The 15,223-nt window shown below is 46.4% G+C and overlaps 2 protein-coding genes across 2 annotated transcripts in view; one reads left to right on the forward strand and one right to left on the reverse strand.

Moving 5' to 3' along the window:
• On the reverse strand, nt 1–7,225 carry RHBDD2 (rhomboid domain containing 2). Its single transcript, XM_059829505.1, has 5 exons — nt 7,046–7,225; nt 4,733–4,961; nt 3,180–3,581; nt 2,644–2,794; nt 1–433 (listed from the first exon to the last, which is right to left on the reverse strand). The coding sequence occupies exons 1-5, from the start codon at nt 7,223–7,225 to the stop codon at nt 1–3; spliced, it is 1,395 nt and encodes a 464-aa protein (XP_059685488.1).
• Nucleotides 7,149–15,223, forward strand: part of TAF15 (TATA-box binding protein associated factor 15) — a 22,497-nt gene continuing 14,422 nt past the window's right edge. The window contains exons 1-5 of the mRNA XM_059829275.1: nt 7,149–7,233; nt 11,242–11,278; nt 12,399–12,447; nt 12,647–12,737; nt 12,815–12,932. Coding sequence (XP_059685258.1) covers nt 7,224–7,233; nt 11,242–11,278; nt 12,399–12,447; nt 12,647–12,737; nt 12,815–12,932 — 305 coding nt within the window. The 5' untranslated portion in view covers nt 7,149–7,223. The remainder of the gene's footprint in view (nt 7,234–11,241; nt 11,279–12,398; nt 12,448–12,646; nt 12,738–12,814; nt 12,933–15,223) is intronic.

The following is a 15,223-nucleotide window of genomic DNA, read 5'->3' on the forward strand; positions in this document are numbered from 1 at the left end:
TCAGTACACCTGGACTCTCGAAAATTCAGCTGAAACAGGAACCACTGTGGCTGCTGCATACCCTGATGCTTGCTGAACCCCAGCCAGGGGGTCTGCACCCACAGATGTCTGTGGATCAGTCGGGCACATGCACTGTGGGGGAGAGAATGCACCCAGCTGGCAGCAGTGTCCAGGTGAGGCTCCGGTGTGGGCCTGCACGTGACACTCTCCGAAGGCACCTCTGGCTTGGTAGAGGGAAGAAGGGAGGCTGTGTCCTGCAGCATGGCAGTGCTGAGATCCCTCGTGTCCCAGAGCATGGCCACATCCCGGAGCACAGCTGTGTTGAAACCCCTGGCTCTGGGCATTGGGGTGCTGCATCTGGAAAGCAGGAAGAGCTGGAGTCGAAGAGCAGTAGTAGCTTTGGGTGGGGTAGGCGCCTGGCGCAGGGTTAATCCTGGGCAAGAAGAAAACAGAAGGTTACACTGTGTTCAGAACTGACTAATTAGCACTGGAAGTGCCCTGGGGGTAGATTTCCTCCGGACCAGTGCTCAGAAAGGTCACTGCAATTCAGAGAGAATCACTACAAGAGAAGCTCTTATATAAGCAGCACTTGAGTAAAAATACTTTTACTGACCTCCCAGGACAGATGTTCCCGTTCCCAACCCACACCAATTCCACGCCCACTGAACGAGTGCAGTTCTTGGCCCCATGTCTCCTTGTGCAGGGAATGTGCAAGCCAAACTGCAATGTGCTTTAAGACTTCCGTACGCATCCTCCCTGCCTTCCCCTGAACGACACATCTGCTAAGTTATTAATCAGGAGAAGTCACAGCTGCCAAGTGTTATTTATCAAGAAGCTATAAAGGCCTTTGGTGCAAGTAAGAGCCCAGGGTATAGAGCGAAAGGGAAGGAGGAGAGAGTTACAAATAAAATTAATCATTCAGAAGCAAGGTCTAGAAACAGCCTTTGCCAACAGAAGGCATGACTCATCCCCCCGAAACGTATCAAGCGCAAGGCAATCTGCCTAGAAGCCAAAGCCTCTGGGACTTCAGGAGTACTGCTCAGCCCACGCACAACACTAAGATGAGTGCTGAGAATCAAGACAATATTCATGAAGACCATGACCACCAGATTCCCAGCAAGAATAAGAGACTGGCTCACGCTGGGGTTTTCAGGCTTGGATTATTTTTTTTTTTTTCTGTGGGGTGTGGGTTGGTTTTGGTTTTTGTTTTGTTTTATTTGTGGACACAAACGTGATGCCAAAGCCTGGACCTCCTAGAAACGTCTCCTGTCTGGTGGCAAGTTGGTGCCTGAAGCCTTATAAATTTTTTTTAAAAAAACAAACCCAAACCATCAAAAGCTCTCACTTGGGAATAAGAATCAAAAGAATAAAAATTAAGCCCCAGAAGCACATACAGAACTTGTGTCTAAGACACAGACATGCAAATTTAGTTGCAGAAATGGAAACATCCTAGAAACACCTTCCCACGCCCTGCTTGATAGTCAAATGTTTATGTAAATACCTTTGAACCAGAACAGTCTATTTATGTCATCTCACCTAAAGAAAGCAGGTATAGACACAGAGCTGAGACGCTGTGCACAACAGTTGCACAAAAGCATTAGACTAATGCAGACACAGGCTCAGCATGCAGCCAGACAGTCTCTCCTCCCAAAAGCAGCACTTGCACAGAAAGAAGAGAGTAAAAACACAAATGCTGCTGGATCTGCCTGGCCTCCCCACAAGCACTCACACGTTTGAGTGCCCTAATGCATCTGGGATACACTCCTGCTGCAGGCAAGGTTTCTTTTATGGTTTCCCCATGGGTGAGGGCAGATGCAAACACTTGGGAATGCTTCCACTTCAAAGAACACTTTACAGTGAGCTGATACAATACAGCTTACAAATACAGTGAGTGAACAATATATAGAATTTAACTCTTAATAGAAAACCATCCTTTCTCTGTGAAACTGAAATGACATCTTAGAATAAGGAAAAATTTGACCTACATTTCCAAGCTTTTTAGAATACAAGTGAGTTCTCATGGCTTGTGATAGACACAAACTTAAAACCATTCCCGAGTATCCGCCACAGGCCCCAAAGTTTCTTTTCGGTAAAGCAGTCTTGCCTTGATGCTAAAAACATGCATTGAAACATCTACATTGAACTTCCTAAGCGACATCTTTAATTTATAATGCTCTGCTCACACACAGATTTGGACACGACTCACTTCACAGCATTCCTGGGAGGCGAGGTGGCGCAAAGAAAGATAAAGATCGCGCCCTGGAGAGCCACACAACAGGGAACAAATGTTGCTAGAAGTCCTAATGTTAGGGCAGAACTGCACGACTTAGCCCTCACGACTTAGCCTTCACGTCAGCTGAGCTGCAATACCTTTGCATGTGTACACGCTGCCCTTGCAGCAAATGAGAGGTCTTTCACCTCAATTTAGCTTTCACTGAAAGACCTGGTTGAATTAACGTGTGGTAACATATTAGTCACAGTAACGTCACCAGTGTAACATCAATGGGTCAGTATGTTCCCCCTAACACCCAGGATATGAACACGAGAAGCACAATACAGCTTTTAAAGGCGATTTAGTGCCTCCACTTATGCCTCCAAATTCCCCTATATCATAAGATCTCTCACAGGAATGCCTATACTTACTTGCTGCTTTCGAAGGCTCTTCTCTCTGCTAAGGACCCTGGGATATATTTCAGCCCTGGTATCCTCTTTAGCAGACTGAAAGGGAACACCCGGTCCAGCTTAGAGCCCACCGACTCTGGAAAATCCAAGCAGAAACAGTAGCCAAGACCATCTGAAGTCAGCAGCATGTTAAGGACTGCAGACAAAACGCGCTTGTTCCTAACGCAGCCACACACATCCCCCGCCTCTGGCCACAAACCGCGTTCCCTGGAGAATTCTCCCAGTTCTACCCAGCACCATCTTCACAGACCATTGCCCTTCTCAGTTCCACGTTCTCTGCGTGCACTAAAGCCACAGGGGAAGTGGAAGCATGAGGTAAAAAATGCAGAACTGGGTGTGATGAGGTCCGGCAAAGCCAGTGAGAGTTTAATGCAGAGCAAGAGCCCAGGAAACACCATAAAGCGAGTGCATCTCGGCAACAAGAACTGCAGCACATCCTCCCCCTCGCGAACCAATGATCCCACTCTGGTTCAGGGCTTTGCACGCGGAAAGGATACAGGCTTCCCCAGCTAGAAGCCCGCAGAGGTTACTCAAGAGAGAAGAGTGGGGAATAAACCATGCTATGCAGAGCATAAACCACGGCACCAGCACCACTGGAACTCGAACCCCAAAAACCAGAGTTCTCTTCATCCGCGAGCGGGTGGTAGACACACCCAACGTAGCAAAAGCTACTGGCATGAATCCTTTGGCATCTTCCACCTCTGACACCCTCGAGACAACGGTCTCGAGTAAGAGGTACAGGAGGGCAGAGAGGATGGCAAACGCGATGGTGAGGAAGCAGTGCTTCACAGTGCCGACGTTCTTCTCAAAGCTGCCGGCAAAATACCAGATGATAATGGCACCACAGGTCAAGGATATCAGGTCTTCGTAGACAAAGATGTAGGTAACTAACCTGTGAACTGAGCACATCAGCACATTAGAAAGGCAGAGGCAGCAATTTTTTTTTTAACCCACTACAATGACAGGCTTGAGCAGAGGGAGAGTGAACCTACAGGATTAATTAATAGCTTTCATTGCTATGCTGGTATAGAAGAGAAGGAATTTGAAGCCTTTAAAACCAGGCGTAAATAATGAAATAGAGTTAAAATGAGTGCTGTCGTGGGTATTGCAGACATATGGACTGACTCTTGCCGCTTCCTGGGAAGCTGCCTGGAAAAAAGCAACAGTGTCTGTAGTAAATTTCAGTCTCATTAAAAGAGAAGGCAAGAGACATAAAAATCACTGTTATGGTAACTATGATTTTGCTCGAAAGACAAACACTTCTTAAACTGCTAGAAGGCTGATTTTTCTCACAAAAAATGCCTCGAGATTATCAGACCTCAGAGGTGCTCCCAGGCCCTCTGGTTAGCTGCTCTCCTGGGCACTCAGTGAGAACTGAGCCAAACAGGTCTCCACATCTCTCCTGTCAACCTCAGTCCTATAGCAGGAAACATACAGGCAAAGAGTATCACCCAGCACATCCTGACTGCCCCCCTGGAGACATGTGAGGAGATGGTGGAATTCATCCACCAGCTGAGCACTGGACTGCTAAAACAAATCACTACATGCTGGTGAACAGAAACATGGGAATTAAGTGCGTGATAAAAATAATTCTGGGAATACCACAGGGACAGAGGAAAGCAAATCCCTCAAGCTCCTAGCAGCATACCCCCATTCTGCATAGAGATGGGGGCCGAGGTGGGAGCAGCCTGATACAGGGGGGCTGAGCTGGATGCCCAACGGGCTCGGTGCAGGTCAGGGGAAGTGCCTAGAGACGGGGGAAGCAAGGGCACAGTGCGGGTCGCGGGGAAGACCCAGAGCTGGGCCACGGAGGGAGCAGCAGGCTCGGTGAGGGACTTGAGGAAGTGCCCAGAAATGGGGGCTGAGGAGGCAGAACCAAGGGGTTCGGGGCAGGACACGGGGAACGCCCGGAGAGTACGGAAGCAAAAGCTCCGTGGGGGATTCGGGGAAGGCCTGGAATGGGGGACCGACGGGGGTGGGGGGCAAGGGGCCGGGGAGGCGGAAGAGCCAAGTAGGCAGCGGCCGCTCCGTCCCGGCGGCCCCCGCTCACCTTCCCCCGCGCGCAGGGCGGCGGGCCGCAGCGAGGCGGCGGAGCGGGCGACGGGCGCTCCCCGCAACAGCCCGGGCGCGGAGGCGCCGAGCGACAGCAGCAGCGTGAGGGCTACAGCGGCCGGCGGGCGCCCCCACCGCGCCGCCATGCTGCCGCGCGCCGCCCCGCTTCCGGTCGCCGCCGGAAGGCCTAGACCGTTGCCGTGGCAACGCGAGGCGCTGCGGCGCCCCTGTTACCATGGAGACGGGCGGGAGTTGTTTTGGCTTTTTTCCCCCCTCCTTTTTAAAATTTTTAAGTTATTGTTATTTTTTCCCTTTCCAGAAGGGACAAAACTCTCCAGAGGAGCGAGCTATCGCTGGAAGCCCACCCCAGACCAGGTTACTGCTGGCCCTCTGCCATGCGCAGCTTCCCCACGGCGCGGGAGGCCTCGCCAGCCCCACTGAGCCGGGAGGGCCCCGTACAACCCCGTCCGCTCCCCGCTGCCATGTCGCGGGGTTAGGCTGCTTGGAAGGGCCGAGCGTTTCCCTTCAGGTGTGACAGACAGCAGCAGAGAGGAGCATCTGCACCAGAGCCACGTCCGCCCACCCACGCTGGCACAAATGGAGGGATTGCCTGAAGACAGGCCTCCTCCACGTCAGTGTGTTACAAGCCAGGCTAAACCTGCTGAAAGGGCATCAGCTTAGCTGTTTGTCTACAGCGTTATGCGCACATCATCTGTACACACCACTGCCTGAAGGGAAGTGGCAGATGGAGGGGTGCTCCGGCACGGGAGCCCCTCACCCTGAGAAGCCTCTGTGTGAGGAGAAGGATGTACAGGAAAAAAGTGAGAAGCAGGAAGAAATGGATGTTTTGCCTCAAGGGTGGTGGGAGGCCCCCCAAGAGCGAGCAGATGATGTGCCTCCCATTGCCCAGTTCCTGGTGCTTGGACCTGCACCTGCTCGCCATGTACAGCTACGTGGCAGAAATGCTCCCCTGCCACCAGCTACTTCTCCAGACAAGACCCCAGTTGCAGGCTGCTGGCTCACATCTAACAAGAGAACTGTGAGGTCTCCTCTACACAGGAAGGATCAGAAGAAACACACCTTCCCCCACCCCCTCTGATTTTGCAAAGTGGGGAAACAGTTTGAAGCAGCTGGGATCTTTTCCAGACAAGGGAGATGAGCAGAGGGTTGAGAGTCCCACATCTTTTCCCCACCCCGACTTCAAAGTGTTTTGAAAGCAATGGGATAGCACAGCACAGATCTACCAGCAGGCAAACAGACACATGAGCTTGTCACTCTGTCTCAATTAATGCCATTTTCCATTTATGAGAATCGTTCAGTCTCTGAGGCACCGAGAGGCTCTACGCATTGTTTCAGATCTGCCCTAATCCTGACGGCGCATTGCAAAGGCAGCCTTTGTGAGAGGTCCCAGGTTGTCGCAGACAGAGGAAGGCTAATGGCACGGGAGAAGATGTTGCAGCTGGAGGAGATGAAGTTTTTCAAGGAGAAGCCAAAAGACAGGCAGAGCGCTCAACCCCTTTTTTTTAATTAGTCATTCTAGTCACTGCTTGTTTTGCAGAAACTTATTTTAGGCTGTGGCAGTGGGATTTGCCTCCCGCTGCTACGCCCAGGGGGGACAGAAACAGCCCAACTTGTTTGCAAATCTGCTCAGTCTGTTCAGCTGAAATCAGAGAATGCTCTACACCGCCTTTAAAAAAAAAACAGGGTAAAACCTCGCAGTGCTCAGTTTCCCTGGCTGATGCACACGCAGACTGTCACCAGTCAGAGAGCGTGCAACTGTTAAACTTTCCCTCTCCAACTCTCGCAAGAAGGTAGCTTGACCTGAAACAAGAAATATGACTACTAAAAAACAAGGAGATGAAATAACCAACGTTTTATTTTTCCTCTAGGACCCAGATTTTGGTTGTTTTCTTTAACTCCATCTTAGCATCTCGCTTCTTTTCCTGGCCGTGCACGTTCGAAGCATAGTGAGGACTTTCACTCCCCTGGCTGCTGTGAAGTTTGGCATGGTGAATTCTCTTTTGGAAAGCCTGAAACACCCTCCGGCCCAAATGGCGATGCACAATCGGGGTGCCGAGAGGGAACCGGGGGGGCTGCTGGTGCGGAAAGCCGTCGGCTTTCCATGCCCTGAGTGTTTATTTATTAAACTAGTTTAATCTTTTAAGCGATTCCCGGCCTTCCTGCACAGCCTCCTACAACACAGCACGCCCGTACAGCGCCGAGCACACGCCACCGCCCCCTCTCGCTGGTACAACCCTCCCTCCGCCCGCGATGACTTGGTACGGTCCTTCTCCCCCCTGCCCCCCCCCACTTCCCCACGCGGGTGGTAGGCGCCGCGCACGCCGATTGGCTGCCCGGCCCCGCAGTCCGCGCGAGCTGCGGGTGCTTCAGTGTGCGCGCGGCCGGCGCGGCGCTTGGTGTCTCTCTCTCTGTCTTTCTCTCTCTCTCTCTCTCCCCCCTTTCCCTCAGCCCGGTTAGCGGCCGCCGCCATGGCTTCGGGTAGGTGCTTCCAGGCCCGGCGGGCTGAGGGGGCGTTGGTGGCGGCTCTGCTTCCCGTCGCTAAGCGCGCAGGTGTGGTGGGCGCGTGAGGGTGGGCGAGCGCCATGTGGCGCAGGTGGAAAAGGCCGCGGCCACGTTAGGGGGGGAGACGCGGCCCCTTCCCCCTCACACCCCCACCCCCCCCCCCGTTTACTGTCCGCTCCGCGCGCCCTGTCGACTGAGAGGGGGAGGGGAGCCACGCCCCCGCTGATGGCCTGGTGGGCCACGCCCCCTCTCGATCTAGGCCACGCCCCCTCCCAGGGGAGCCCCGCTCCGCGAGGCCGTCCGGATCCCGCCCCTTTATCGCCGGGGGCGTGGTCAGTCCACCCCCCCGCCCCGTGTCGCGGTGGGGTGGGGGGTGTGGGGGCAGGATCCCATCGGGGCCGCCTGCTGGGGTGCTGCGTGCGATGTGGGGCCTCTCCCGCATGTGGGGCCCCACCTTTAGGTTGTGCCACACCCCCCCCCGGTGTGAGATGTGGACACTCTTTTGGTTCATGCCCCCCCAGTGTAGGACCCCTCTTTGGGTCGTGTACCCCCCGCTGTGAGATGTAAGCCCCTCCCGGTTTTGGGTCGTGGTCCTTCCCCCGTGTGGGCCCCCCCTTTGGGTTGTGTGTGTCCGGCCCCGCCCCGTGTGAGATGCGGACCCGTTTGTCGGTCGTGGTTTGTGTGCTCTCTCTTTGGGTCAGCGCCGTCCATGGAATGGAAATGCCCCCTCCATTGGGTCGTGCACTCCCCCCTTAGCATGGGACATGCCCTCCCCACCCCCCAGTATGGGACCCACCTTTGTGTCCCAGTATCTGCTGCATCTGCTCTGCATTCTGCTCTAGCAGCCTCCCCCCGAGGGTGCCAGCATAGGGAGGGGGTAGCTTCACAGCCCCCCTGGTGTGCGCTTAAAAATGCAGTGGCTGTAATTCTTTTCCCAACGGAGGCCTTTAGTTGAGCGTGGAGGCAGTATGTCTGCTGTCCCAGATGACTTGATGCAGCCCAGCTTCTTCTGGGGCTTCTGAGAGCACGTTGTGTTGCTGTTTCTTCATCCTATTTGAGGTGGATATGTTTTGGTCCCCCCCAGCAGCGATGCCCTCGTGAAGCCGTGGGTAGGTAGTGTACCCCAGACTGGGAGAAGGAACGCCAGGGCTGTAAGTTCTTTGGGGAGTGAGCTGTGTTTTGTTAGGGTTGAGTCATTTTAGTGTGGTCTTACATCATGTCCATGAATGATAGAGAACATGAACAAAACAAAGCAAGGTATGTTAAAGGACTCCTTTAATGCAAGGACAGTCCTTTGCCGTGAGAAGAAAACACGTCCAAAGGTACTGTATAATGAGTTCAGACCATGAAGGCTTCTACTAAGTGAATGAAGTTGGGCAGTAAACTAAAACTACTTTCTTCCCAGACCTCAGGTACTTACCAGTCAAGCACCTGAGTGTCTTCTCTGTTTTTACTCTATGGTGATGCTCAAACGTGACATTCATTTTCTGTTGAGAATATGAATTACTTTGTATGAGAACTTCAGTTTTCAAATAGTCACAGCAGATTCTCCTGCCTTAAGAGGAAAACTCTTCCTGAGCAGTGCAAGGTGGCTGGTCTGCTATGCCCCACTTTGTTCACAGGAAATTTTTCCATGAGCTTTTTAAACATTCAGAAAAAATGTCTGCGTATCCAGGAATTTCCAGAATAAACTATCTGTTGTTTCCGAAAATACTTACAGACTCTTGTCCCCATTGAGCCCACCAAAATAAATTGATCAGAAGTCTGTAGACTAAGAGGTCCAACACAGGATGAAGAAAAAAGTATAAATAAAGGAAATTCCTCTGATTCTGCGTATTCGTATTTTAGAGCCTCCTTATCGGGTTGCTTTCAAACTTTTTCCAAAATGTTGTGGTTTGGCAGAAGTTTGTAAGGGAGAAGCTAAGGAGATTAAATGTAGTCCTTCGATGTATAGCTAATTACATCCTTAATCAAGAATTCTTTCTGATGGAACCATTAATATTCTTTGCTTTAATTAGCAGCATTAATGGCATATAAATTTTAGAGTTGAACCATAGTTTTAAAATGCGGTTACCTATTTAAGAGTAATCTTTGTGATCATTTAAATTGAAATAATGTAAACATTAGGCCTTCATCTCATTAAAAACAATGAACATGTTTGAGTTGCACTTTTACATTGGTTTTTTTATTTGCTTTTCATTATGAAAAGGCAGTGAAATATTTGTGTAGCAGTGCAAAAGGAGGAGAATGTTTCACGTCTGAGTAAAACCACCTTATAGGCCGTGTGAAATGAAATATTATTTAATCTCACCTTAGCTTTTGGTAAATGTTTCTTTTACAGAATATGAAGTTTGATGCTTTGTGGTGCTTTGATGAGATACTTTACCAATAAAAATGCTGCTTCATGTCTGAATAGCTTAGGTGATATCCTCGTCTTGGAATTATGTATGCTTGTGTTTAAGTATATGTGTAAGTACTGGCAGGATTGGAATTACAACCAGATGAGAGAGGTATAATGAACAGCCTTTGAGCAATTTGATGTGTGTTTTGAGTGGAAAATGGTTATAGTCATTTACAGTTTATGACATTTACCCTGCATCGTAATTCATTCTCAGTTTCAGCTTTTTAGTCAATTCTAAGTATAGAGGTTAGAGACAGTGAGCGGGAGAAAGACTGAAGTCAGGAATGAAAACAGAGAAGTTCTTAATAGTTTTTATTAGACCGCGGCACCACAATATTTGTACAAATTCTTGAAGTGATTTGAAAGGAACGGGAAGATTGCAGGGCTGCTCTCCAGAGTGACAGTACTGGTGAGGCTGGTAGAGGAAGGAAAAAAGGGTTTGGTTTTTGACAAGAAGGTGGGAATTTCAAGCAAAAATGTCAAGAAGAATTGAGACTCCCGCATAGAAAAGCGAGGTCGACAGAGTCTGTGTAATGAAGAAGTTGGCAGGGCCTAGAGCAGCTTGGGGGTGTGAGTGTCTCTGAAGAGGTGAAGCCTGCTCCTGACCATCTGAATTCTGAAGGGGCTGAGGTTGATGGAGCAATGCACGTGTGTTCTGTGTGTCTGCATCTGTTACACGCGGCTGGCTTGGGAAACTAAATCTTTCCCCTCCATAGTAAGAGCTTTTAACGCATGAAAATTTGCCGTTTTGCAGAAGACAAGGAAATCCATCATTGTGCAATTAACAAGATAAGATAATGTGATAAGCTAACTCAGTAAAGGCAAAGCACCCTATTTAAGAACTGAATTCCAGCTAGCAGGTAGTAGAGGTTTTTATAACCTTGATAGCTTTTACAAATTAGATGCTCTTCTTTAAATACAAGTCAAACCATTTAATTTTTTTTTTTTTAAACTTGAGGTCATATTTTGAAATTCACATTCTTCCAGTGTGTTTCAAGAATCAGTTTCCGTGATAACTGAGGTTTATGGTTTGAGCTATCAGTAATGTTTCTCTTTTTGCAATATGAGAGAAGAAGGGAAATTTCATGGTTCCTCTATCCCTGATTTTACATCTCCAGATTCTGCCTGTGTCTGTGCCCTTTGCTAGGCAGAGCTTTCTTACGGCATCTGAAAAAAGGGTTCAGTAGGACTGACCTCTTAGCTTTGCTTGAGTAATTAAGCTGCTGTATTCTGTTCATTGATGACGGCACTGTATTCGATAGCCATTAGAGGGGGTTGTGCAGTCCTGAATATTTGAAGAGATGCCTTGAAAATGGAATTCACATCCTTCAAAAGGAAAGTTCAAAGTGGCTATATGCATGTCATGTCCCCCACACCCTGTGCTTCTGTGCTCCTGTTCTCCCAGCCTTGGCATTGTCTTTTTTGTTAATAAAGAGGAAGCTGTCTCATTCTGCAGAGAAAGTAGCCGCATTATCCAGTGTACTTGAACCTTTCTCCCTCTCCCCAAATTTCTGCCTCTTATACTAAGTAGAGGAATAAAATGTTAATTGGAAGTTCTCAGTATGACTTACTTCTTTTTCTAGATTCTGGAAGTTACGGTCAGTCTGGGGGCCAGCAGAGGTAGGTGTGGGGTTTTTTGCTGTTAGCAATTAAATCTGCAAAATAAAAGGCCGTTTAGGATTCCCAGCATGATGTTTGAATCTTTGGGCATGATGCAGTGTTGATACATTTTTGGAGTTAGAGGTGCAGAAAGCTTGCTGCCCTGGGCCTTTATTAAGATGTCTTATAAAAGAGGAAGAAAATTTATATTCCTGAAGGGAAGACAAGAAGCAGGTTTAAACTGGAATGACATCTAATAGTAAGAACTTTTGAAATGTCATGAATATAGAGAAATATTTTTCATATGACTGCCTTAAGCTGTTCACTAAGATTTTAGTCAACGGTTACACAAGTGTGAAAATGATGGGCCATATAGATGTAAAATTTTATTTTTCCATTTTATTTTTGCGTTGGAGGGAAATTTTTGTTAAAGCCCTCTGATAACTGTTCGTAATTGTGAAATTTAAAAGCCAGTTCATAAAATAGCTGCAAGTTTTGAGGGGGCGGGTATTTTCATCTGTGAAACAAAAGTATTTTTATGGAGGTATGAAAATCACTGCTAATACTGACTGTGCTAATGAAAGTCACAAGGTTCTATGCATATAGTGCTGCATGAGTTTGAGTTTATATCTGAGTATGATATGAGTTTCAGCACATGGTTCTTCTGTCAGTTCACGAAGCCTTAAAGTGGCAGAATAATGAGTAAGTATAATCTAAAGCTAGTGCGGTTTTTGATGATGAAGTTATTGTTGAGTAGTCCAACAAATATCAAAATGCCAGTAATTGATTAAAATTAACTTTGTAAGAATATACTGAAAAACTTAAAATGCCTTGGTTTCATATGATAACGTTTTCTGTGATTCTGAAGAATCTGTCAAATTACAGTAAGCCCAACTTTCATGTACTTTACATTTACACTTGAAACAGCAGAAATTAAAATAAGCTCTTCTGGCTTCTGACAGTCAACTACGGTAACGATTAGTTTATTGATGTGGTTCTAATACGCCTACAACTGCGGTACTTGGATTAAACACCTATTTTGGAATGAAAAGAAACTTAAAATAACACCAAAAATACCTTTACTTTCCAACCCATGTGGAGGGTACTATCAGCATTTACTAAATGCATTTTTCTCTTACAGCTATTCATCCTATGGCAATCAGAGCAGTCAAAATTATGGACAAGCACAGGTAAGCTGAAAAAAACGTTTTGTCTTTAAAAGCAGATGTTCCTTGAGTAAAAAATAGTTGTTCCTGGGTGACCATATCTGGGCCAGGAAGAAGTCCATTCTCAGCTGTGCTTGATGTTTGCAGTTGTGTCTAGCGAAGGAAAACTGTTATTACCTGCTGTGGAAGTTACACTTACTTGAGTACGTTCTTGACATTACAGGGATATTCTGGTTATGGGCAGAGTGGAGACAATTCATCCTACGGACAGAACTATGGAAACTATCATGGGAACTATGGACAAAATCAAACAGGTTTGGCTAGCTCGTTACATTCATTGGCAGTAATTAAAAGGTGAATATTTACTAAAAATTTTTGTCCTCAATTCCAGGTTATGGACAAGATTCCCAGGGATACGATGATGAATCCAGTTATGAAAATCAGAATCAGAGCTCATACAACCAGCAGTCTTATGGCAGTCAGGGGCAGCAGAAAGGGTCGTCTAGAGGGTAAGGAAGCTGAGATTAACAGTATCTATTTAAAGTACTGTCTAGTAGTTGTACATTCTTAGCTAGAGCTATAACAAATTTCCTGCTATCATTGCTAAAAAAAGGACAAACATCTGAAAATCCACATTCATAAGACATATCTAATGCCTGAAAGAACAGGAGGTAATTTCTTTATGTAAGAAGGGTGGATGCGGTTGTTTTGAAGTCAAGCTGTACTGGGAGGTACACTTTAGAAAGTCGTTGGAGAGTGACTACAATGAAGAATGGATTTGGTAGAGAGTATTTTGATTAAGAAAAAGATAGATGAGTACCTCTCCAGTCATATTCTTTTGTGTAAATTTACAATACTCCTTTATTAACTTCAAATAAGATGTTAGCAAGGAAATTCTTAGCTGTTCTTAGACTTGTAGACTTCTTATGTGACTTAGAATGCCTTTTTGTGGTGAAAGAAGAGCAAAAGATTCAGAAATACCATTTTAGAAATATCTTTTCTTTTTCCAATTAAGTAGGATTCTCAAAACATCATGCTTTTATATCCTTATCAATAACTTAAATGTGCGTATGCATGCTGCACTCTTGATTCAGTACTTTACACTATTACAAATGTATTTTACTTGTTAAGTGATGTTGTACTTGAATCAGTTTCATGAGGATTAATGATACAACTTCTAAAGTATGTTGGAAAATACAACCCAACTTCCCATAACAACTTACAAGGCCACTTCATTATCTAATTTACAAGTTTCATGCATACACCCCAGGGTTATTGCTTGCATTAGATCTTTATTGAAGATCATGTAACCTCTTTTTAAAATACCCTGTCATGTACTAAACTTCATTCTTGTGTCCAAGGTCCAAATATTTTTTGTATTTTTTTTGCAAGCTGATGAAACAATCTGGACTTCAGCAAACCTGTACTTGGTTTCTGTTTTTTTAGTTATTATTACAAAACATCTTAATATAAAAAAAGCAAGGTCTTAATCCGTCAGCAGTAGGTGCTGTCACTCAGAGTGTCTTTTTCGCATCCCTAAAGAAGGCAGGAGCATGGTTAAGTTTTGTTTTGCTTTGCCTTGTTTTCTGAGTGTTTATTAGAGCTGTACAAAGGTACAAGACTAGGCAATAATGTAGTTTTTAACTCTGTAGACATCTAGTGGGAAAAAATACAGTAGGGCATAGATTCTCCAACAAGTTGCTTTTGACCAAGAAAATGAAAAAAAGACATTGGAGGGAAACTTTTCAATGTGTGATTGTAACAAGTAAGGAGAAACTGAGAAATTAAATTACAGTAACTTTGACGAGGATGGCCACAAAACTGTAGCTCTCGCATCCTAAGGAAAGGAAGGAAGGAAAACAAGCAAATAGCGGATGCTCTCAACGATGCTTCCTTCCTTGGTGATGGTGCAAAGGCTAAAGTGGAGCTGACACTTTTTGAAGTGAAGATACTGACAAAAATCTTCGCAGACTCTTTGCCACTGGGATTAGTTATGTTAAAGCTGAGGTCTAGGCTAGAACTGGGAGAGAGCAGATTAGACTGTGTTTACATGGATGGGATACTTTGAGATTGATTGAACCAAATGGACTTCATCTTAGAGTGCTTTGAAAAGCTGGTGGAAACTTTCTGTAGGCTCTTAGGTTTTTTGTTTGTTTTTCTGAGACAGTTTGGCTAGCAAGTAAGATTGCCCAAGCCTGGAGAGCGGCAAATGTAGTGCCTCATCTTTTGAAAAAGGACTGGAAGTAGGGAGGAGGAAGAGAAGAAAGAGTCGCAGAGATCAGTGATTAATTTCAATTACTGAAAAAAATAGTACAGTTAAGCCGCAACTAAGTACCCAAGGAGAAAACAAAGGTATGAGTAACAGCCAGTGTTTCCTGGTTGCAATTTATTTCTCATAAATCTATATAATGTCTTGCTATGAAAGGGTAACCCAACTGGAACTCTTCTCTCGTATATCTAGATTTTCAAAATACTTTGTTTCTACCTCGGACACTGAAGTAGCCCAGGGAATTATGGTGTAGGTGAGATTTCCTTGTGGTTGCTATAAAGTTGTTATTAGTCAGAGAAGAGTTACGACTCCCTCTTAGAATGTATAGCCACATTGTGTTGGCATATCCTAGATGTGATATTGGTCAATGTTTCTGATGAAAGTTCGTGAGATAGTATATGTAGATGGCACTAAAGTGGGAAGAACTGCAAGTATGTTAGAGGACATCACAAGAGTTAGAAAAGTTCGTGGACGAATGGTAGAACACCTAGAATAAGATAGATTGCAATTCAGTGAGAGCAAAATTTAGTG

The sequence above is a fragment of the Gavia stellata genome, chromosome 25 (assembly GCF_030936135.1).
Source record: "Gavia stellata isolate bGavSte3 chromosome 25, bGavSte3.hap2, whole genome shotgun sequence".
Taxonomy (NCBI): Eukaryota; Metazoa; Chordata; class Aves; order Gaviiformes; family Gaviidae; genus Gavia; species Gavia stellata.